The 25923-nt window shown below is 39.2% G+C and overlaps 2 protein-coding genes across 2 annotated transcripts; both read right to left on the bottom strand.

The window, feature by feature from the left end:
• Nucleotides 1-3346: 3346 nt before the first annotated feature.
• Nucleotides 3347-4713, bottom strand: LOC110677029 (cysteine protease ATG4A-like). Its single transcript, XM_021847485.1, has 2 exons — nt 4012-4713; nt 3347-3951 (listed from the first exon to the last, which is right to left on the bottom strand). Exons 1-2 carry the CDS (start codon nt 4631-4633, stop codon nt 3887-3889), a joined length of 687 nt encoding a protein of 228 aa, XP_021703177.1. The 5' UTR covers nt 4634-4713; the 3' UTR covers nt 3347-3886.
• A 2801-nt stretch (nt 4714-7514) lies between these two features.
• Nucleotides 7515-21885, bottom strand: LOC5568937 (cysteine protease ATG4B). The gene is made up of 5 exons (XM_001658209.2): nt 21425-21885; nt 9853-10198; nt 9706-9785; nt 8184-8744; nt 7515-8123 (listed from the first exon to the last, which is right to left on the bottom strand). Exons 1-5 carry the CDS (start codon nt 21540-21542, stop codon nt 8059-8061), a joined length of 1170 nt encoding a protein of 389 aa, XP_001658259.2. The 5' UTR covers nt 21543-21885; the 3' UTR covers nt 7515-8058.
• Between the last annotated feature and the right edge of the window lie 4038 nt (nt 21886-25923).

Raw genomic sequence — 25923 nt, 5'->3', positions numbered from 1 at the left:
TGTGCTCAACGAATTTGAAAATCTCAAAATGTGTGTTGGTCCAATCCGGACCTTTTGATATGGTTCAATACGGACCTCTTGTTTTTCAACGTGTACTCAGTCTATTCTAAGAGCTCCACCCCGTGAAAATCTTCCCGACTCAATCGAAAATCACAGAAGTTGTAATATTGACTAATTGTGCCTTTGTTTCTGTTGCGGTCAAGAAAATGGCTTCGCAAAAAATCTAAGAAATGAGGTAGATTACCAAAAACTAAAGGAATCAATAAATCAGCAACTTGAAAAGCATCTTCATCAGTACCACAGCCAAGCTTTATCCAAAATAGTTTGGCAATACCCTATAAAAAACGTTTACGAGTAGTATATAAGAACAATACAGTCAACTATCCCTTATCCGATTTACTGTGTTTTTGTTCACAAGCTCGAAGGAAAACGCAGTCCCTTCAATATAGTGTACTTCAATCCATAAATATAAGTAGGTACTTCTAAAACTTGAATTTCCGAGACTTCGAGTCTGTTTGTTGTCTGTTTCAGTTTCCCATACAAGTTCACCTTTTCAACCCGATATTTCATAGCAAAGTTTCAATGTGTGGATAATTTTACAATATTCAACTTCAAAATTACTTTTTCGAATGTATTTCGTCAAAATAAATAAAAAAAAGCTCTAAAATTTGAAAATATGTGTACTTCATCTCGATAGCTCCCATACACGATAGTCTGTTCAAAATCGAGTCAGGAATAGTTGACCGTACCCAATTTTGAACAAGTTTCCCACATATTTTTTAATGAAATTCATATTTCACTTGAGCTTGTTCTGACTCGAATTAGCTTGAAATTTCTCATACATTGGGTTCATTTTTTATGCTTGCGCTTGCAGAAAAAGTTCAATAAGCTTTGATACCAAACAAATCTGAGTAATATTTTGTTACTAACATTGCAAATAACGATGAAATATAGGGTGGTCCGATATGGCCAAAAAACTGTTACTAGGTCCGAATTGGACCATGTTCCCCTATGTATTGTAAATAAATAAATATAGAGTTTAATCTATATGTTAATTATCATCCATTCATAATTTCATTAGGATTACAATCTCAAGCAGCTCGAAAATAGTGTTAAAATGGATAAAAACTATGCATTTTTAAACGGCTGACAAATCGTAAATTTTAGATTGAAAATATGTAACTAAAAATAGACATTGTTAAACTAAACTGCATAAAGTTGGCTCTGTCTTCTCGCATTTTAGAAATTTTATGCATGAATTAAGGCAAACTTGTATTTTGCAATTAATGACTTTATTTATTTCTGAGTGTAGGTACCTACTGCTGATCTGCCATCTCGATCTGCGCATTTGCTTCGCCGATTACTATTTTGACATTCTGTTTTGGGTACTCTTTATAGGCCTTATCTAGGCTCTCATAGAACTCACCCTTCATGTCATCGGTCTTATCGATCGTTGGCGCATAAATGCTGATCAGGCTGTGGTTGAAGGACTTACCTTTCATTCTCAACAAACATATTTCGTCACTTACCGGTTTCCCCCCAAAACTCGTTTCATCTGCTTCCCAATCACTATGAAGCCAACTCCACGTTCTGCCGCAAAAACAATCCGTTTGCTACGTTTACCTTTCTTGATTGGTGATGAGTCTTCGATAGGCCACCTAACCAAGGTTGCGCTACCTACATCTAGCTGCCGAATTAGTACTGACACGATACAGCATTGTCCGTTTGTACTTTACGTGATAACCACGGTCATAGCCATCACCAACATGCATTTCTACCAGGGCTTTGGACCTGTTGATCTGGTTATCAATAGTTTCAAGTTCATCCGGACATGCTACTATGGTGAGCCGTCATGCGCTAGCGGTGTTCAAAATTTAAAAGAGTTCAAATTGAAATTGTTCAGATAAAAAGGGGCCAAAGCAACTAGGGTATCCGTTAGTACATTTTAGATTTTTTGAAAGAAATTAGCTTAGAGAAATTCTACAAAGAAACCATTAAGAGTTCATATGTCGATTTTCCTAGTGAATACTTCAAGCCATTCTTACCGAACTTCGTTAAATAATCCCCTTATGGATTCCTTCCGGAATTGCTCTAGAAAAGAGAGTTCCCCCGATTCCCTACATGCGCTCCTTCAAGAAATTTCCAACAAGAATTATCTCAAGGAATCCTGATGTGATTTCTTCACGGCTTCGTCATAAATTCGTCAAGGATTCAATCGGTAATTCTTGCTTCCTGCTAGTACAGTTCTTCTAACAGTTCATTTGACGATTCTTCTAGAGATTCCATTTGTAGTCTGGAGGGATGCCTTCTGAAATTTCTACTAATGTTCTTTCATGTGTTTCTCCGGGCATTCTTAAAGTATTTCTTTAATGATCATTATCTGAGATTTGGAAATTATACCAGCCCTATACCTTCCCGCATGAACTGGCGTAAATGCAGGGGTATATCCGGTCTACTGCGGGAGCCAATTTAATGCATCATCAATTCCTCCTCCTTTCCCTCATTGGTCAGCATTCTGACGTGGCTGGCGCCATTGTTGCCTAAAAATAGAAGAAGATCACTAGACACTGAGGGTGTCTGTTAGTCCCAAAGCCGTTATCTGGTTGATTCCTTGTGTAAGTGCAGCTGATCTAACCATACTGGAGTAGCAATCAAGCGTATGCTCATTAATTGTTTTCTGAGATTTTTTAAGGACATTTTCAGAAACATCAAGCTTAAGCTCATTAATTGTTATCTGAGATTTTTTAATGACATTTTCAGAAACATTGATTTTTCAATCGCTCGTCTATCTGTTTGAGGTACTGTGCAGCTATTCCATCCCTTGACAAGCTTTAGATATTGAATCGCATGCATACTATTGGAACACGTGACGCTGGGTAATTGCGCTCGATTTTTTGCATTCAACGAGATAATAACCCGAGTCGATAGGGCCTCGAAAGTTTCTGACATCTATAGCATCTGAGAAATGCCAACACGAGGTCTATTCGAGATCAGGCATCGCAAGGTCGCAATCCGCAGTCCATGATCTTGGATAACAGAATGGAAGCTTTCCGGTTCAACGACGGACCAGAAGAAAACAACCCAGATCTGCGCGTTTGCTTTCCCCATGACTATCTTTACATTTGAGCACTCTCCGTATGTTTAGTCTAAGATCGCATAGAATTTGTCTTTCGTTAAATCGAGGTTATCGTTTGTTGGAGCGTAGATGCGGACCGGTTCATCTCCACTTTAATAATGTTTTCTACCCCATATAATATGTCAAACAGGGTGGTGATCTGGAATCGATCAATGATTTCTAATGCCATACTTGGCTGTCTATCATGCTCGTTAGATATATACATGTTGCTAAGCTTGTGAATAGAACAAAAGTTTATTTATCTCCGTTTCGCTACAAACCATTATTAGCTTAATTTAGCTGTGTACAAATTAGTTACAATCAATTAAAAATATGTGTATAGTTAATTAATATGATAAAAATGTGACTAAATACGTCGTATCTATAAATTTGGATATGGTTCGAAGGTCAGAATCACGCTAGTGCGAAATTAATTATGTTTTTCAAACTTTGCACATAAGTGCAAAAGTGAGAATTGAATTGTTGTCCTGTAATACCGAGGCAAATGAAGGTTAAAGTTGAAGGAACCAAAACAAAAGCCACGGAAACTTATCCAAACTAACAAAAACTTCTGCGTACATATATCAACATTTGCTAAAACCAAGCTGTGACGTTTTTTACTGTTTCCGTTGTTTTAAAGCACTTTACATTTCCATCGATTCGACCTAAAATCTACTCCTTCCGGTGTCATCAAGACACACCGTCCCCTGCGTTTATGTCGTAAAAGTCTAACCATCCTATTTTATACAAGCCTTAACTCTATCCCAACCGTTACGCGATGATTTCGAACTCCTCATCCGACTCGTCCAGCTGTCGGGTTTCCACCTCTTCGAATTCTGAAATTCAACCAAAATTATAAGATTTGCGATTTGTGCATTTTGTGCATCGGCAATTACCTTCATTCTGAATTTCTGTGGCAGAAATTTCGTTGAACGTCTCGTTCGGCTCACTGTTTTTCCTAGAGGAAGTTGATGAGGTCGTCGTAGGCGTCCACGGTGCTTGTCGCGTTTTAGTCACTTCGAACAATGGCTGACAACTGCCGCCATTGAGATCCTCTTTGAAGCGTTGGATCAGATCGTCAAAGTCTTTTCTGGTTGCACATAGGAAACACAACGCCAGCGATGGATCCATACCTTTGAAGTTGATCCGTCGGGCGTACTTTTGGTGAAACGTTTCGTCCAGTTCCCTTTCATCCGGATCGCGCTTGGAACCGATCGTACCGCTCCGCTGAACAGTGTGTGGATCTAGGTAGAGGGCTTCATCGGCTACGTAGCCGATAAAGTAGAGCGCTTGATTGGGTCGACCGCCGACCATCCCACAGTTTCCTGCTAGCTCGAAACATTTCTTGAGGCCGTCCACATAAATTGGATTGATTTCGCTAAGCCCCAGTCGCAGTGGGATGATGAGTAATAACGGCTTCCAGCTATCAGGGTTAGATCTATCCACACAAAGTTCCACTGAAAGTTCAAATTGTTCATATAGAAACGTGTTCGAATGATCAATAGCACAGGGCAACATTTTTTGTCCTAAGTACCAAACTATTGGTATTTCCCTAATTTAGTATGGCTGAATCCATTACCGTTTTCAAATATATCATAGCACATCAAATTTTTGAAGAATATTGTAAATGTATAATGCATTATATATCAATTTAAGTTGAACTGCATGTAAGTTTATGATCTTGTATGATTTATATACTTTCTCCATGATTTGAAATGGATTTCACTATGAGCTCTTCAAGGAAGCCTTCCTACGATTCAGTAATTATTCGTGGAATGTTTGTAGGAATTAAATCAATGTAAAAATCTCATGAGAATTTCCTATGAAATTTCATTATGAATTTGCATTCTCGTTCCAAAGGTTTATCCAAGAACGATCCACTTGATTTTGGATGGTGGATTCAGGCGAACGGAAATGGGATGAGAAGGTGAGAGTAGTGCAGAGTGCCATCAATACTGCGCCGAATGGGACGACAGGACTCTCGCCAACGTCATTGGTGTTGTCGTACCGGCCGAAAGATATGGTGCAGAATGAAATAGTGTCAGTGATTGCGGTTGAAAGCGAAAATCAAATCCTCAAGTTATTACAGATGAGCTACGGGAACGAGTTCAGCATGCTACGCAAGTGAGTCAAACACGGCAGAAGAAGTACTACGATGACCATCGACGTGAAGCCCAGAAGTACGAGGTAAATGATATAGTTTTGGTGGCAAAGGATCAGTACATTCCGGGGGGAAGTCGCAAGTTGGAGGCTCGATTCAAGGGCCCTTTCATCGTATCGGAGGTGCTGACCAACAATCGTTATCGAATCACAACGGTGCCTGGCTTTAAAGCGCCAAGAAGGTTCAGTACCGTGTACTCTGCGGACCGGATGAAGCGATGGTGTTCAATTGCGGATTTGGAGGACACTATACATAGCAGTGATGAAGAAGAGAACTGAACACTTTTGCATTTGTTAATGATAGTGAATAGAATGACGATGATGACATCTTGAAGTCTGGGTGTCCGAATGTAAAGTATATATCAAATGGGATGAACCCACAGTGAATTGATTATACCACTTACACAATCAAACATTACCCAAAGATACCTTTTTATATTTAAAACTTATAATACATGGCTAAGTCTCAAAAACGCATCCCGTGCAGACAGTTCTGTTGGCTATCTGAAAAGCCTGTGACCCCTATCTCTATCGTTTTATTCCACCGGTTTCCCCCTAAAACTCGTTTCATCTGCTTCCCAATCACTATGAAGCCAACTCCACGTTCTGCTCTGTCGCCGACTCTGTAGTAGATGTGGTACATTCTTGAATGAAGTGTTGACGATGGGATCGGTTTCCGTATTTCCTGGATAGCTCCCACGTTCACGCCGACATTCCGCAATTCACGAGTCAACGGAGCCCAACACGCGCGGGTTAATGCAAAGTTCTCACATTGCCTGGTCTGTTGCCGCAAAAACAATCCGTTTGCTACGTTTACCTTTCTTGATTGGTGAAGAGTCTTCGATAGTCAACCTTACCAAGGTTGCGTTACCTACATCTAGCTGCCGAATCAGTGCTGACACGATACAGCATTGTCCGTTTGTTCTTACCGAACTTCGTTCAATAATCCTCTTATGGATTCCTTCCGGAATTGATCTAGAAAAGAGAGTTCAGAGGAGTGCATGTAGGGAATCGACATGCACTCCTTCAAGAAATTTCCAACAAGAATTATCTCAAGGAATCCTGATGTGATTTCTTTACGGCTTCGTCATAAATTCGTCAGGAATTCAATCGGTAATTCTTGCTTCCTGCTAGTACAGTTCCTCTAACAGTTCATTTGACGATTCTTCTAGAGATTCCATTTGTAATATCTGGAGGAATGCCTTCTGAAATTGCTACTAATGTTCTTTCATGTGTTTCTCCGGGCATTCTTAAAGTATTTCTTTAATGATCATTATCTGAGATTTGGTTACGGAAATTATACCAGCCCCATACCTTCCCGCATGAACTGGCGTAAATGCAGGGGTATATCCGGTCTACTGCGGGAGCCAATTTAATGCATCATCAATTCCTCCTCCTTTCCCTCATTGGTCAGCATTCTGACGTGGCTGGTGCCATTGTTGCCTAAAAATAGAAGAAGATCACTAGTATCTATACACTGAGGGTGTCTGTTAGTCCCAAAGCCGTCATCTGGTTGATTCCTTGTGTAAGTGCAGCTGATCTAACCATACTGGAGTAGCAATCAAGCGCATGCTCTTTAATTGTTTTCTGAGATTTTTTAAGGACATTTTCAGAAACATCAAGCTCAAGCACATTAATTGTTATCTGAGATTTTTTAATGACGTTTTCAGAAACATTGATTTCTCAACCGCTCTTCTATCTGTTTGAGGTACTGTGCATCTATTCCATCCCTTGACAAGTTTTAGATATTGAATCGCATGCATATTATTGGAACACGTGACGCTGGGTGATTGCGCTCGATTTTTTGCATTCAACGAGATAATAACCCGAGTCGATAGGGCCTCGAAAGTTTCTGACATCTATAGCATCTGAGAAATGCCAACACGAGGTCTATTCGAGATCAGGCATCGCAAGGTCGCAATCCGCAGTCCATTATCTTGGATAACAGAATGGAAGCTTTCCGGTTCAACGACGGACCAGAAGAAATCAGCCCAGATCTGCGCGTTTGCTTTCCCCATGACTATCTTTACATTTGAGCAGTCTAGGATCGCATAAAATTTGTCTTTCGTTAAATCGAGGTTATCGTTTGTTGGAGCGTAGATGCGGAGCGGTTCATCTCCACACATGTTTTCTAACACATGTAATATGTCAAACATGGTGGTGATCTGGAATCGATCAATGATTTCTAATGTCATACTTGGCTGTCTATCATGCTCGTTAGATATATACGACATATTGCTAAGCTTGTGAATAGAACAAAAGTTTATTTATCTCCGTTTTGCTACAAACCATTATTAGCTTAATTTAGCTGTGTACAAATTAGTTACAATCAATTAAAAATATGTGTATAGTTAATTAATATGATAAAAATGTGACTAAATACGTCGTATCTATAAATTTGGATATGGTTCGAAGGTCAGAATCACGCTAGTGCGAAATTATATATGTTTTTCAAACTTTGCACATAAGTGCAAAAGTGAGAATTGAATTGTTGTTCTGTAATACCGAGGCAAACTAATGAAGGTTAAAGTTGAAGGAACCAAAACAAAAGCCACGGAAACTTATCCAAACTAACAAAAACTTCTGCGTACATATATCAACGTTTGCTAAAACCAAGCTGTGACGTTTTTTACTGTTTCCGTTGTTTTAAAGCACTTTACATTCCTATCGATTCGACCTAAAATCTACTCCTTCCGGTGTTATCAAGACACACCGTCCCCTGCGTTTATGCCGTAAAAGTCTAACCATCCTATTTTATACAAGCCTTAACTCTATCCCAACCGTTACGCGATGATTTCGAACTCCTCATCCGACTCGTCCAGCTGTCGGGTTTCCACCTCTTCGAATTCTGAAATTCAACCAAAATTATAAGATTTGCGATTTGTGCATTTTGTGCATCGGCAATTACCTTCATTCTGAATTTCTGTGGCAGAAATTTCGTTGAACGTCTCGTTTGGCTCACTGTTTTTCCTAGAGGAAGTTGATGAGGTCGTCGTAGGCGTCCACGGTGCTTGTCGCGTTTTAGTCACTTCGAACAATGGCTGACAACCGCCGCCATTGAGATCCTCTTTGAAGCGTTGGATCAGATCGTCAAAGTCTTTTCTGGTTGCACATAGGAAACACAACGCCAGCGATGGATCCATACCTTTGAAGTTGATCCGTCGGGCGTACTTTTGGTGAAACGTTTCGTCCAGTTCCCTTTCATCCGGATCGCGCTTGGAACCGATCGTACCGCTCCGCTGAACAGTGTGTGGATCTAGGTAGAGGGCTTCATCGGCTACGTAGCCGATAAAGTAGAGCGCTTGATTGGGTCGACCGCCGACCATCCCACAGTTTCCTGCTAGCTCGAAACATTTCTTGAGGCCGTCCACATAAATTGGATTGATTTCGCTAAGCCCCAGTCGCAGTGGGATGATGAGTAATAACGGCTTCCAGCTATCAGGGTTAGATCTATCCACACAAAGTTCCACTGAAAGTTCAAATTGTTCATATAGAAACGTGTTCGAATGATCAATAGCACAGGGCAACATTTTTTGTCCTAAGTACCAAACTATTGGTATTTCCCTAATTTAGTATGGCTGAATCCATTGCCGTTTTCAAATATATCATAGCACATCAAATTTTTGAAGAATATTGTAAATGTATAATGCATTATATATCAATTTAAGTTGAACTGCATGTAAGTTTATGATCTTGTATGATTTATATACTTTCTCCATGATTTGAAATGGATTTCACTATGAGCTCTTCAAGGAAGCCTTCCTACGATTCAGTAATTATTCGTGGAATGTTTGTAGGAATTAAATCAATGTAAAAATCTCATGAGAATTTCCTATGAAATTTCATTATGAATTTGCATTCTCGTTCCAAAGGTTTATCCAAGAACGATCCACTTGATTTTTTTTAAACTTTGAGGGGTGGGAAATCTCTCATTAACAGGAACTTTTTCATGGAAAATCCGCCAAGAATTTGCCTATTTTTTATGGAGTTCTCTGGTAATTTCTCCATGACTTCTCATACACAATTTTTATAGATTTTCCTAAAAACATAATCTGAAAGTTTTCCAAGTTATTCAAATGGATTTCAACTATGAATTCGTATAAGAATTTATCATATGGCTACTTCATAATTGCTTCCAGGATTATTGCAGCAGTTCTTCCAGGGTTCCAGGGATGCTTGCAAGAACTCATCTACGTCCAAGGGATATTTCAAAACATTTTCTAAAGATTACTCCAGTAACCATTGGCTCTATGCGTTCCCCCAGGGATAAAAAATACTCCACTAACATTTCTTTAAATCTCAAAAATCTTCATTGGGACGTGCTGGAACATTTCTAAAAACTGTATTGAATTCAGGAAGCTCAATATTCACTGAAGACACATGCTCTTTGGGACACGCGAAAATGTTTATTTCGCTGTCGGTATACTTACACACTTCATCTGTAGCTAGAGTATTGTCAAGCGCAACGTGAATCACCAAACTGCACCAATCGTCAAATTTTACTAATTTCCTAAAATACAATATGGATTGTTATAAGAATGCTATTCAATATCCCCAAAAAGCTAAACATGTCTCACTTTAGAACCTGTGCTACCGTATTCGGTCCGAACCATTCGCCGACCCGTTTTTCCTCTGAAGACTCTCCGGTAAGAGCAATCTGGTGCAGCGAGAAAGGAGCTGCTTTACTGTCCTCGAAGCGATTCACAATCTTCAAATAGGTCTCGTTAGTGGTTTCTGGTGTCCAGGTCCAATCGCGCCCGAGATGCAACTGGGTAAGGGCCTGTGCCAGCACCATTTGACCACAGCGCAGCATACAGCCCCAGCCTTTATCGGTGGTGAGCTGGGAACCACCAATGGGGACAAAACCCCGTCTGTATGTACACCACAGTCGAGTCTGGACATCCCGTCGTATCAAGTCGAGATCTGGAAATTAAAAAATATATATTGGAACTTAGTTTACATACACCGTGTCCAGTATATCCTTATAATTATTTCGTTCTTGATTATCTTATATCATTGGTGATTGTAATGATTGACAAGCTTTATAATACTGATTCATCAAAGGCATTTTAGGTCATTTTTGCGTCCATCACAGAACACATACCCAATTCGTAGAAGATTGGCCAATTTTATGGAAGCAAAAATTGGTATGGAATGGAAAGCTGTTGAAAAAACCCTATAAGTCGATTGTCAAAAAAGTCAAAACTAGTCACTAACCAATTCAATTCAACCAATTTTTATGAAGTTATCAGGAAACTTACTTAACTCATGATATGGTGCAGAGCTACTTGGGCACTTCCCCCCGAATCATGGGCTTGGCCCCCCGAAAAAAAAAATGGAGAAGAAATGACAATATAGTTAAAACTAGTTTTTAGTATCAAACATGCACTTATGATACTGAACGCGTTGAATGCATTTTGAAAATAAATTTCTGGATGATCATTGTTTGACAGACAATAGCAATATGTAATTTAAAAACGTCACAGACCGCCATACTGTTTCCTTTTTACCCTTTTCCGATATTGAAATTTATTGAAGCATGTTTTAGAATTAGCAGAACTGGTTTGATCCATATGTAGTGGTATTGTTAATTAGGAAACCAAAGTCTCTTCATATTTTAAAGCAAGCTGCGATATTTTATGATCAATTATCTAGAACGAATAGTTGTTACTGGAAAATGTTCGTGTATGAGAGTTATGGTGAAGTTTTACAAAAAAAGTTCTCAAAAATAAACAATGGTGCAGCAAGTGAACTTTAGTTTGTATACATTTTTCGCGAACTTTTAAATGACCGCGGTCGGTTAGTTGTGTTTGATCATTTGACCTTGACGCTTGCTCCTGCAGGGGCGGGCGATGAGAGCAGGATCAAACCTGAGAGAGACTCGCGAAGAGGAAAAATATCAACGTCATATGCAGCCCAGATTACGCTGTCACGGAACGTCAAATGCAGCCCACCGTTTTTATGGCTGAAAAAGTGAAAAGTATTGTATTCAAAATAAACTGTTATCAAAAACCTCAGTCGGCACAGCAGTTTTTTCCAGTATTGCTGATAAATCTAAACCCAAGATTAGTTGTTTCTAATGTCAGCTACGTTTGCTGGCATGAAATTTCACTCAAAAGGCTATTTATGATTTGGTGTGATGCAAACGCAATCATTTTTTGCAGAGTGTTTCATGTGAGGGTTTGAACGGCTTGCGCATGATTGGTATAAACACAAAGTGGAATAAGAAACAACTCAGCAATCATAGAAAAAGAAGACCGTCTTCGCGAGTCTCGTCTCAGGATCAAACATGTCACGCGTTGTTCGCGTACTGAAATAAAAAAGCACCGCGGATCGTAGTAGTTAGTTGTGTTTGATCTATTGATCGCGTCGCTTGCTCCTGCGTGGGCGAATGATCTCCAATTATTGGTGACTCCCAGATCTATACCTTGTACCACTAACCCAATATCGTTTCCATGAAAACTGTGGAGATGCAGAGTGTTCGGACTTTGAGGTGGGTAGAAAAACTTCTGTGAAGCGATTTTTGGTGTTTCTTTTTTTCGTCTATAACATCTCGCCTTAGGTATGGTTGTCATCACGATTGACGTCTATCTCCTTGCATTCGTATTGTTAACAATCTGTCGGGGGATTTACCGCCGTACCGTTCATTCCCGTTTATCCGAACACTCCCCAGCCCATAAACCCTGGTCATAATCCCCTTCTGAAGCTTGGCCAGGTTTATCAGCTATTTCAAGAACCGCTAACCGAGCAGCCGGTCGCCTAAAGATCCCTCCATTCGTTCGTACCACAGCTTGGCGCACTCGTCCATCAGCTACAGCAAAAACCTCTTCAACTATGCCTCGGACTCCTGCAGCACCCTTACCATCATCCATGACGAAGACTAAGTCTCCTGCCTTTAATGATCTGCTTTCAACGTTCCACTTACTCCGTTGATTCAATGTCGGCAAATTTTCTCTGCACCATCTGTTCCAGAATTCGTTCGCCAATGCCAAAGAACGCTTATAACTGCTCCTTAGCTCTTCTGCCACAGATATTGGTACTTGGAACGGTAGGTGTTGTCCTGAAGTGCTGCCAAGAAGAAAGTGATTCGGAGTAATAGCATCCAGTTCAGCGTCCTCCGTTCCAGAATACGTCAACGGACGAGAGTTGACAAGATATTCAGCTTCGGCCAGGGTCGTTATTAAAATTTCATCAGTCATCCTCCGTCCATTGCTTAATGCTGCCATTGCTTCCTTAACTGACCTCACCATTCGCTCCCATACTCCGCCCATATGAGGAGCAGACGGCGGGTTAAAGGTCCACTTCGTGTTTGTACCCGTAAATGTATTTGCACAGTCTCGATCAATTCTCTCCAGCTCATCACGAAGCTCTCTACTTGCCCCCTGAAAATTCGTACCGTTGTCTGAAAATATCTCGACAGGAGAACCACGTCGCCGAATGAATCGACGGATTGCCTGCTTGCACGACTCAGTGCTTAAACTATACGCCACCTCACAATGGACAGCTCGCACGACCAGACACGTGAACAGTGCTACGTAACGTTTTTCCTTGCGTCTTCCTACAGTAACGTCGATAGGCCCAAAGTAATCGAGCCCTACGTAACTGAAGGCACGCACAAAAGGCTGCATTCGCTGAACAGGGAGGGGCGCCATACGCGGTACCATTGGCTTGCTTTTCCGAAGTCGGCATTTCAGGCAGTTGTTGATGACTTTTCCGACAGCTGTACGTAGCTTAGGAATGAAATAAGCCTGTCGTAGTTCATTTACCACGGTTTCCTTTGATCCATGCGCATACCGAACGTGGTAATCCTCCAAAATCTTCAATGTAATGATATGATTCGTCGGCAATATAACAGGGAATCGAGTACACATCTCGGTGAACACCGCTGCAGCGGTTCTCCCTTCCATTCTGATAACATCGTCTTCATCCAAAAATGGCGATGTTTTGTACAGTTTACTCGACTTGTCGATGGAGATCCACTGATCCGGAGGAAAATCCCTATTCCTTTTCAAAATCTTCACTTCATCTGGAAAAGCATTGGCTTGAACGATCCCCCACAGTAGACGTTCCGCTTTCGCTAACTCTTCATGTCGTATTTCCACCAGTACGGCTGGTAAGGTCGATTTCCTGGATTTGGCGCTTCTTACCGCTTCGATAGATTGTCCGGAACGTTTGCGCTTACAATTCGAAACAAAGCGATAAACTAGTGCTACCGTTCTCAAGAGTACCTTCCAGTTTGAAATGCGTGAGGCATCAATAATAGGTTGCGTGATGCCAACGTGTTGGAGTAGCATGGTCTGATCTCCTCGGTTACAGTCGCTCTAGTTTTTGGTTGCTCTGGCCACAATTCCTCCGCTTGATATAGAAAAGGCGGTCCGTTAAACCATCTTCCATCCGCATCCATCATAGTTCTCGGTCCCCACTTCGTCATGTCGTCGGCAACATTCTTTTTCGATGGAACGTACCTCCATGAGTTGATGTCTGTCGAGTGCAAAATTTCAGCTATACGATGCGCCACGTACGGTTTGTATTTTCGGCTGTCAGACCGAATCCAGGAGAGAACCGTCATGGAATCTACCCAAAGAAATTGTTCCTGAATCGAAACAGGTAAGGAAACCAGCAGAGTTGTCATCATCCTCGCCCCAATCACTGCGGCTTGCAGTTCTAATCGGGGTGTTGAGGTCAGCTTCAGTGGCGCAACTTTCGCTTTGGAGCCCACCAGAGTGCAGCGAACTTCTCCCGCTACTCGATACCGCAGGTATGCCACGCAACCGTAGGCGTCGTCACCGGCATCTGAGAAAATGTGCAGCTGAACCGAAGTTATGTTGTTGATTGATTCGTCGCCGAAGAAACACCGTTGAACCTTCACAGTTTCGATGGCTGGGAGAATTCTTGTCCAGCTCAGCCACCTATTGAAAATTTCATCCGTTACTGGTTCATCCCAGTCCGTTCCACTTCTCCAGGTTTCCTGGATAATAATTTTGCCATGCACCAGAAAAGGAGAAAGGAATCCTACAGGGTCATAGAAGCTCATGACACACTGTAAGATGATGCGCTTGGTAGGTCGTACTTTGTTCACAAGATAGGGGATCAACTTTTCCTTCAGCCCCATACTAAACGTGAACACGTCTTCTTCAGGCACCCAAAGCAACCCCAGCACTCGTTCAGACTCCAACGTTTTGTCGTAGCAAAGTGTCTTCGTTGGTTTACCTTCCTCTCCCAGCGCTACTTTTGGTACGTTACTCACCCAATTACGGATTTCGAACCCGCCGAGAGAATGGACTTCCCTTACTTCACGTGCACGCTGAATGGCTTCGTCTTCGCTGTCCGCACTATCAAAATAGTCATCGACATAGTGTCGATTGATAATGGCATCTGCGGCGGCTGGAAATTGGCTTGCATGCTCCCGAGCATTGGTGTCCTTTGCAAAATGAGCGTTGCACGGCGAACACTTCGCGCCGAAGATGACGACGTCCATGACGTAGACATTGGGATTTTTGGATGGATCCTGCCGGAACAAGAACTTCTGGAATCGTGTATCTGGCTGGCGCATTCGGATTTGAAGAAACATTTCCTTCACATCGCCTCCAAATCCGATTCGTCGTCCTCTGAAGTGGTTGATTATATCCAGTAAAGAGACCAACATGTCTGGACCCTTAAGCAGCATGTCATTGAGGGATGTTCCGCCTGCTTTGGCGGCTGCGTCCAACGTCAACCGAATCTTCCCCGGTTTCTTCGGGTTCACAACTACGTTCAATGGCAAGAACCACTCCTGTCCTGATTGGCTGCGACGAAGCTCATCAGTTGACGCTTTATGAGCATAGCCCTTCTCGACGAAATCTTCGATGGCACGGGCTACCTTCTCCTGCATATCAGGATTCCTTTTGAAGCGCTGCTCTAAGTTTTGCATACGCCGAAAGGTCATGGCGTAACTATCCGGCATTCGAATTTCATCGGTTCGCCACAAAAGGCCGGTTTCAAACCGATTTCCGATGCGCCTAGTAGTTTTCTCCAAAATAAAGCGAGCTCTTCGATCTTCGTCGGATTCCACGCGATACGGACAAGCAATTCCGGCTTCTTCCAACGTAAAATAGTTTTTCAGTGACTGTTCCATCGAAACATTGCATTGGTGCACTCCACAGTATTCTTCTGAGGCATTTGAACTCACTGGTCCACTAACTGTCCATCGAAGTTTGCAACGCAGACCGACTGGTTCTCCTTTCTTTCATATGCGAGATTCAATTGGCGCCATCAAATCGAGATTATCTGAACCAATCAAAATCGTGGGTTCTGCGTCCGCTTGATTCTCGACGAACAAGCCCCGGAGGTGTTTGAACCTTGAAACCAAATCGTCAAAATTGACGCTTTGTTTCGGTAGATTCATCCGTTCAACGGTGTGTACTTCATCCAGCAAAAATCGTTCACTCGATCCTTTTCCGGACACCGTCAGACATACGTTCATCGATGATTTTTCAGTCCTGGTAACCCCTGACGTCCATTTCAGATCTAATGGCCTGACCGCTCCTTTGAGTCCCAATTTTCTCGCCATGCTGCTTTCCAATAGTGTTCGGATAAACGGGAATGAACGGTACGGCGGTGAATCCCCCGACAGATTGTTAACAATACGAATGCAAAGAGATAGACGTCAATCGTGATGACAACCATACCTAAGGCGAGATGTTATAGACGAAAGAACGTGTACACCATATGTGATGCAGATGTGCTATATGATTGCGAATTTTTATATTGAATTGTGTCGAGAAATTACTGAATTTAAAGGCTGATAGGATTAGATTAAAGTTGGATAAACCATATGAACTGTAAAGTTAGGCATTACTGTAACCCATTGTTGGCTGATCATAATTCCACGGTTATTTTGTCGCTTAAGGCTAGGACTTTCGGGCAGAAAGCGTTGTGAGGTCGTACGTGGGATTGTCAGTAAGGAGAAAAATTAATCTTTGAGATTATGTTCGGACTTTGAGTGGGTAGAAAAACTTCTGTGAAGCGATTTTTGGTGTTTCGTTTTTTCGTCTATAACATCTCGCCTTAGGTATGGTTGTCATCACGATTGACGTCTATCTCTTTGCATTCGTATTGTTAACAATCTGTCGGGGGATTCACCGCCGTACCGTTCATTCCCGTTTATCCGAACACAGAGGAATACTCGGTCTCTAGTAACAATGGTTGTCGAACTAATATTCCTTCCCTTCCCCGATGGCCGTAAGGGCCGGCGCCGTTATTGAATACCGTAAATTCGGGTGAAATTGATCAGTAGGGTGAAATTGATCACTGTGTCACACGATTTTATTTTCCTCTAATAGAGCACAGAAATCAATACAAACTTTGTGAATGAACGTTGTTTGTCTTAACTATTGCCGAATTGCATGTTGTGAAGCTTTTTGTGTTAAGGAATGTTTATTTCTATGAAAATAATAGAAAATTCCATAATCGTGTTCTGTGTGGTATTGGCAAACATCAATAAACTTACAGTTTTGAACAAGGATTTGGACATGGTGTCAACCTGAAAATTTGTAAGGATGCTTGAAATATATCCCCAAAACGATTTTTATCATCAAAATTCGTACCAATTTGTTCATTTTGTTGTAATAATTGAATTTTTTTATAGATATCAGAAGTTTCCTTCGGAAATTGCCTACATTTAGGCGTTTTCTGCGGTATTGTTGAAAATTAATTGTTTATTATTTCCATAAATTTTGCATTGTTAAGAATTTGGCAAGCATATTTGGATTCAGGAGGCCCAAATTAAATAAATAAAGTTGTTTTCAAATCCTACAATAACTGTTTTGACAGGTGATCAATTTCACCTCGAAATGGAAATCCTTGATTTTTTATTTTAGAGATGATTTTCAGCACTAAAATCACAACTGATGAAAATTTTAATATATAAACCAATGAGGCTCACCGTCGAACTTGTTGTCCTGCATTAAGTTGTTTGGAATTGGCAACAACATAGAAAACAGACATGGAAAACAGTGAAAAGTGATCAATTTCACCCGAAATTACGGTATTAAGGTGATTATAGAACGAAGCCAAACTTTGAATTTTCAAGTGCACAAGACGAGAGAATCTGACAACAGTTCGCGTTGAAAACCAATCAAAATGTTTGCTTGCTGGTGGTGATCAATGGGATAGACTTTCAACGCAGAGCGTTCTTAAGTCTTGTGCTCTTGAAAATTGGAGGTGTGGCTTCGTTATATAATCACCTTAACATTTGAGCTCTCTATTTGTGCACACTGAAGAATGGTAAGCTAATCCCCAGCTCCATTCATTGATTCCCTGTGCAACTTCGATTGTTCCGGTCAATCACGGAGTAGCAACTACGAATTGTACAGTTATCTATGCTCATGCTCATGCTCATTTTTTACGAACTTTCATATGTTTCATATTCAAATTTATGAGTCATTTGATAAATTTGTCTCCGAGACGTCGGGAACAGATATGAACTGTTGGTAAATAGACGACAGTGAAGCAGTTGCATTCAAATGTAACAGCAAAACTGTGAACATGAAATCGCTTTACGTATAGTAGGATAATGGCGGATTCGTACAAAAAACAACAACGAAGTAAAGCCGTTGGTCCCGAGATGAACTAGCCCAGGGCTAAAAATCTTGTTAATAAAGAAAAAAAAACAACGAACTGTGTAAAGAAGTAGATGTCGCAACAATTTTTTTATGTTATATTGCCACCAATTTTCTGAAGATTTTAGATTGAAAAAACCATGTTACTATTTGTCTCCATAGAACAAACGTATAACCTTGTTCATACTGAAGATTGTTTTTAGACACGCTTTTAATTCTTCCATAAATGTTTATAATATGAACTTTTCTTATATATTTTTATTAATTTTTCTTACGCAACATTTTTTGGCGTCTTACGTAGGATATATGGACATTAAATCAATCCTTTTTCTGTCTGTGTTAACGAGATTTTTAACCCTGGGCTAGCTCATCTCGAGACCAACAGCTTTACTTCCCTTCCAAATGAAGTCGCCACTATAACTTTATATAAGTAACTATCTCCGGGATGGGATTCGATCCCAGGTCCTCGGCGTGTGTTCTAATAGTTACACCAGGTCCGTCCCCACATCAATTCGGTTGAGAGATGTTTTCTCGCTTTAAGTATATATGCATTCATGTAAAATTGTATAAATAAAAATAGATAAAACATGTTTCTAGATTAATGACGAGATATCGATGATGTACTGCTTTGTTTTTTTTTATATGTTTTTATTGCAAGTTTGAACAAATCTAGAAAGCTGCAATCAATTTTCTCTAAATCACACTAACATTAGAATTTTATGCATTTAAAATCACAAAACACTCTTAATTTTCTCTTGGCTCGATTCCTTTTTCTACCAAGTCCAATGGAACATCCGTTTGTTAGGCGACCTTTACTTGTAAAAACTGATTGTTTTTCAAGTTTGAGCTTATGAATTTTTCAAGTAATATGTATTTCTCAGTCGTACATTTATATTTTAGGACCGGCTGGATTTATTTTTCGATTACAGTAGCCCAAAATTGAACATTACTGGAAAGAGTGAGGCAAGTGTTCGAGTGGGACAAGATTTTTTTTTTTAGATTTCTAGCTCAATTCAAATTAAAGCTTATAAATGCCATAGTGAGAGATTTTCACTACAAGTGTCATAAGAATCGATTTTGATTTGGAAAAGTTATGGCTATTTAATGTTTTTGGACGTAAAAACAACAAAATTTTATTGCGTGAAAATAAATAAGGATAAAATCTTCTTTGATTTTATACATAAGGGCAGTGAAGCAAAAGTTTGTTCAAGACAATCAGCGATGTTATAGCAAATATGTTGAAAGTTCACTGAATGGTATTTATTTCTTTTCAACTGCTATTGTTTTTATGGAAATTTTGATTACACCACTAAGGTCCAACTTTTGCTGTACCTTACTCTGATTGGATATTAATAAATCCATGAGCAAAATCCATCCTGCTTTCTTCAAACAACTGTTATTGTTTTGAATATAAAAAAAACCCTTCAATATGATGGTAGCCAAGCAGCTTTAGGATTTAAAGTTTTTAACTCTAACAAAAAAAGGTCTTATTCAATCCGATATTCAAATTTTGGTTTCGAGAAATGAATTGTTCGCTACAGAAATGCTGATCAACAATAATCCATATTTTCAAACTAGCAAGCGTTTTTTTTTTTCAAAGGTTTGGGTTTTTTACTTGCCGGCTTCAAGAGGTTTGAATTTCACATTGATCTTGAACCTTAATTGAACTGATACATTTAAATCTTTATCTTGTTTTATAACTTTGCAAAAATTCAAGTTCAAATCGAATTGAAAAGATAAAACCTGATTATAGTCTGCTTTTAAATCCTTGTATTCTATTCGAGATCTATAAGATTGGGTTGAATACGTCATCTTGGCAATATAAACGAAAAAATATATTTTAAATACGTTTACTATTTTTCCATAAAAGTGATATTTGGTATCTAAGAAAGATGATCAAACGGTTTTGGACGATTTACTTCTGATTTGCCACTATAATCGGTTCACAAATATTATCGAAATAAGCATTTTAAAGTTATCTTAATCCTGTACGACTTTTATCTCTCATGAGAAGGGGCCGTGGCCCCCCTCAAGTATGATGGCTATTTACGCCCACTACTAGTTGTACACCGGAACTTCATAAAATCGCTGAAAATAGGTGGCTAATGATCACAATGTGTTGTTTTGGGGACTTGCTAACATGTATTGGTTTCTTTAACCATATATGACGTGAAACAATAGTAAGGGTAAATAAACTTAGCTTTTTCGAGAAATATTTTTATTTGCTGCGAATTTCAGACCGTAAAACCTTTTAGTGAACAAGAAGTCTTCCAGCGATTTGTACATATATTTCTAATTCATCTACATTTACTTTCGGGAAGAACTCCAAAAATTTCTCCAGGGGATTATTAGAGAAAATCATCCTGATTCAAAAGAAAATTTGTTTCATATCGGTGCTTCATACGTGTGACTCACAATTCAAGTAAAGGCCACGATTAAAGCTGTTATTATAAATATGTTTATACATTAAACATAATTCTTTTAAATGTCTTGGAAACTGATACTTGATAGAGATTCAAAATCGTGACCTGAAAACATTACAAAGGTAATACTCTACATGGTGTTTCTATAACTAATAAGTGATATTATGACAAATTTTATTTTACGAAATTGTAACAATAACTTTTTAATAAAAATCATTTTTTTATAAATGTACCTATGCTTTACTTGCAAATGTACTTGCAACACTTTATTTCTAAGCAATTTAGAGTTTTATAGAAGTTAAAAATGTTTGTGTTAGGTCTACTTTATAATTATAAGAGTAATAATTCATTAATCAAATACAAACACTTGTTAAAAATATTATTCAGTTATGATATTGGACCTTGATGATTTAACGCCTCTTTTTCCCATACAAAAATAGCTCAATTATTTTCTTACTAAAAGGTATTCAAAATGCTCTTGTACTGGTTCGAATGCTTTAAACACATGAATAACAATACTTAACAAGTGTGACTAATAAAAAATATCAATATTTTGTTGGCAAAAACTAAATTAGCATTGAGTGTTGCACAAGGACATTTGAAAAATTTCACCTTTTTGATGACTTTTGATATGATAAAATAATTCGATTCAATCTTCTGTTATGCCATTCTGTGGGCGGGCCGGCCATTCAAAGTTCTACGAGGAATTTAGATTTTTAAATGACGTTTAGATCATGGTTTTGGTTGATTGAAGTTGAAAAATGTTGCAAGTCACCCCGTTTGACGGTACAACTTATAGGGGCCGGATCCTATTCTTGGCACTTTTGATTTACTTCGGCAGTGGCTTTTTTTAAGCTTCTGAGCTCATATTTGGCTACAATGTGCGTCATATTGAACTGCTTCTTATTGCAAAGTTTCAGACATTTCTGCCGAGAAAAACACCCCATGTCAAAGTGTATCGTGCCCAAGTAGCTCTGCACCCTACCACTTTGCATGCATAAACAAATTTAGATGTTAATTTGTTATAAACATGTCCTCATTCCCTATTCGGGTACGCACTCAAATTACCCAGAAAAAAAGTATAAATCGGAAGGCCATCATCTCGACCTTGTCCGAAGAACACCTACCCTCGGTGGCACTGTAGCTCTTGCCCAGGATCCAAACGACGTCGTCCGTTTTGGGAATATCATCCGGCTCGATGGAACCGATGTCGTAGCCCACGTATGCATCCAACATGTAATCCATGATCGCTAGGCCAAACTTTCTGCCACTACTGATAACATTGGCTCGGGGCACAATATGGGACGACAGCTTCGAGGCAGCCCCAAAAACCACACACGCAATCTTTTGGCTCGGGACAGAAATATTTTCGCGGACACTCACTTAACACCAATTATAGGACATGTTTTTCGGTTTCAGACGACGCACGAAATTGAGCACAATGATTTGCCAACACAAACACGATTTAAAGTCGTCAATTTTCCTGTCCACAGTGAAATTTTTGATGAAACTGCAAAAGTAGTAACTTTCTTTTGTTCGAAGCTTTTGTTGTTATTTTTGAGCTCCGCGATGATGTTTTGCGTGTTTTTGACGCATCGCTTGATGAAGGATGATGTCATTGATGCACCCCTCAGCTGCATACACGCTGAACAGTTTTTACACACTTCGTGCACATTTCACAATCATGTTCGTTAGGGTGGGATGAAATTAAAATTTTGCTTTCAGAGGGCGTTTGGATTTTTTTTTCTTTTTTCGAATTGTGGTTTTGTGTTCTACAATTCGATACCTCCCTAACTCGATGATACCTTTTATATTGAGTTATGGCGAGTTGATAGTATAACATAATTATACAAAACATTTATTGTTGCAATTTTTTTGTCAAACATTATCGATAAGTTTCGTCATTGAATACAAAATAATTCGTCATTTTCTCATTTGAAAATTGAATGTACAGTCAACTGTTTCGATATTGAAAAAACCATCGAGTTATAGAACACAAAATCAAAACTGTTAGTTCTACCGGGGAGCCAAATCTGGAATCTTATTAAAAAAAATATTTTGAAACTACATAACTTTCTTGCTGGTATTACAACATTTAATCCATATTGGAAAACCATGGTACACGGTGCATGGATTGACTGACCTAAAAATTTGTTCTCAAGACAACGTTTTCATTTAATGTTGATTGAATGCAGACATTTGGATTTATTCTACGAGTTGCTTGAGGTGACAATTGTCGGTCTTGCATAGCGAGGTGACAATTCTTGACTCAAGTGAAGTGACTCGTCGTTTGATTTATACTGCGAGTCACTTAACTTGAGTCGAGATTTGTCACCTCGCTTTACAAGACCGACAATTGTCACTTCACGCCACTCGTAGAAAAAACCCAATGGTAAACGTACTCCAAGCATTCCAAATATCAACATGCATCTGTATCAAAATAGCTTCAGAAGAGAATTGATGGAGTCCTTGATGTATCTTTAGAACGCCAACAGATCTGTCTGAACATCGATCAGTTCATTTTGGAACAATCACTTCATCCGACCATTTTATTGCAACCTCACATCGTGATAATATGCCTCCATAAAAAAGAGGAATGTTTTAGTTTATGTCGCATTGTTGCATTATTTATGTTGAGTTGTAAAAACATTACCGTAAACGTACCATATTTGACGCGGGTCCAAACTTGACGCATTTTCTAATTAATGTTATCATAAATTAATTCTAGATCAGACTAGCACTCAAAAATGTATTGCTTAATCTTTATTTACATGTTATTGAAGGATTCCAATCGAAAAAAGTTTATATTTGATTGATAATAGTTAAAAAATAAAATTTATTTGAAAATGCATCCGACAAGTGCGTCAATTTTTTCATTCCTTAGTGAATGTGCTAACTATTGTTGATCAATTTTCGTGAAATTATTGTGCTGTTTGACAGCAATATAATCAACAACAGTCAGTAATATTATTTTATTCATGAATTGACGTCGAAAGTTTTCTACTTTTAAGCTTTAAGACATATTGTTGTATGAAAATCTTGTGCGTCAAGTTAGGCACACAATGTTCCTAATTATTTGCTATTTTGTTCAGCATGTTTTGTTGAATCGAAAATAGGAAAATAAATATTTATGGTGCTTGCATTCAAAAAATCCGTCCGCAGAACAATCCGAGGCTTTATGTAATCGGATGTAAAGGGTCATCCATAGATTACGTCACGTTTTTAGGAAGAGGAGGAGGTTCAAGGAAACGCAACGATTCATACAAAATATTCGCACTTTTCATAAAATAAATGTGGCCAAGGTTGAGAGGGGTTGAAAATTGTACAATTTATCGCGGTTTATGGACGTCCCCTAATGTTTCAAGGAAGCTTCAATAAATGCGTCAGGAGGTGAGGTGTAGCTTCAATGATTTGTTTCGTATAATTTATACAATAGGGGGTGTGTCCATGAGATACGTGTCACAAAAACATACCATTTTCTACAAAAACCCCGCCCATTCGCCCTACTTCACACTTTTTATATGGAGCCTTCAAAAAACTTGTATGATTCGTCACATCTTGCAGAACACCTCCTTCCCCCTAATAACATGACGTACTTAATGTATGACCCATATATGGTTCTCGATCTATTTCGAGGCCCATACTGCCGTTGGTTCTACGCATATTTGTCCCGCGGTCCATAAGGGTGACATAGAACATGGGACAAGTAGGCGTAGTTCACGTGTTATAAGCAGAGTGTCGTATTTCTCATGTATACCTGAATGAGCTAGTGCGCCATGCGATATCCCATATCGCAGCTCACAGATTATGTGAGGCACGAGATGCAGATACGTACAAAATATATCTTAGTGAGCGAGTCTCATGAGACACCTCGTGAGACTCGTCACATGCGCTTACTAGGAGTATTTTTTAGCAGTTATGTTTGCCTAGTACAAAACCCCATGGAAGCATACGGCTTCGGTCTATGGCTATGCTTCTTCGGTGGTCAGCACAAGTTTTTCAATTCATATGCTAGAAACTCAACCGCGTTGAACCACGTCAGTCCTTTCAAACTGCTTACAGGCAGTTCAATCCATAATTTAATCCCTTTTTATTGCCTTTGAAACCTTAGACTGCGAGTCTCAAATGCACTGTCACATTGAGATTTTCTCATGAGACGACGCATGAGCCAGTGCAGATGTGATCGTTTGAGCTAGTACATTGCTACATGAGATCTAAAAAATGTGTCTCATGATAGCACGTGCTCAAGCGCGCGGTTATTTTTGTGCGCTCATGGCAAGCTGATCTCAAGCTCTTGATGTGAAGCGCGTATACATGATGTCTGGTTATAAGTAACGAAGATTATCAAACGGCCATTTTTGGAACCGATTGTTTTCGTTCTAGTTTTTGACCAATTTGTCCTTATTTTAGCAACTACCTTCCCCGTTCCAGCGCAACATAGTTTTCAAATCTTTCCCTTGTTTAATATCACGACGAAGATACATTAAACTAAACAATAATGCTTAACTATGGATTGAACTCAATCGCCGGTTTTACTTTCTACACTAACTAAACACATAGCTAAAGTGACTACCGGATGACGTCATTCAAAACTTTTTCCAAAGGTTCTAACTTTTATGTCCTCTCTAAAACGCTTTTTTCAATTAATTGAACTATTGAATACTGAAACTGTTGTATATTTTAAACTTTAGCAATTATTTGTAAGTGCGTCAAATAAGGAACATAATGCGTCAAATTAGGCACATTGAAGAATTGATGCGTCAATTAAGGAACCTAATGTGTTCCACAAAAAGTCAATCAAACATGAAGAAAAAATCGTTTAATATTTTTTTACTGATTTTTCCCTAATTCTATAATAGTTGAGCTAGCATAGATTCAAATTTCAACAAAATCGGATAGATTTAGACGATTTGACAAGTGTTTGAATTTAGAATTTTCTTAACCGCGTCAAATATGGTACGTCCACGGTACAAAAAAGTCATTTTTGCAAATTGAAGAATAACATATTCTAACTTTTTTTTCGACTTGAAACACCTTCAGATTTGTTAAAACGAATCAAATTCATTAAACGTAAAAGTTGCCGAGTAATTTGAGATTTTTCGCTATTTATTTTCACTGTTTGGTTACCTTCTTAACTTAGCTTAATATGTTTATTTTTTTATTTCTACGTTTGTCTAATCATATTTAATTAATTTGAATAGAATCAAATAGCACCACCCATATAACCCTAATGGTAAACTCGCGGCTGTTTAGCAAAACCAAGCTGAAGGACATGGGTTCGATTCTCATTAATCGAGGATCTTTTCGTAATGAAAAAATTCAGGGCATAGAGTATCTTTGTAAATGCCATACGATTTATACACGCAAAAATAGTCAATCGGCAAAGAAAGCACTCAGTCAATAACTGTGGAAGTGCTCAGCTGAGAAGAAGGCTCCTTCCTAGTTCTGAGGTACGCTAGAAAGAAGAAGCATATTAAGGTAAATCTTGAGCTCGGGTAGTTTCAAAACCAATGAAAGTATAACAAAGCTACAAAAAATACAACATGTTACACTGTCTAGAAGGTAGATTCCAAAGTGGGGTTTCGGGGTTTTATAGGATTTCTTTACTGATTGAAAACTAGGCTTA

The sequence above is a fragment of the Aedes aegypti genome, chromosome 2 (assembly GCF_002204515.2).
Source record: "Aedes aegypti strain LVP_AGWG chromosome 2, AaegL5.0 Primary Assembly, whole genome shotgun sequence".
Lineage (NCBI taxonomy): Eukaryota > Metazoa > Arthropoda > Insecta > Diptera > Culicidae > Aedes > Aedes aegypti.
This window is presented reverse-complemented; position numbering and strand designations above follow the sequence as displayed.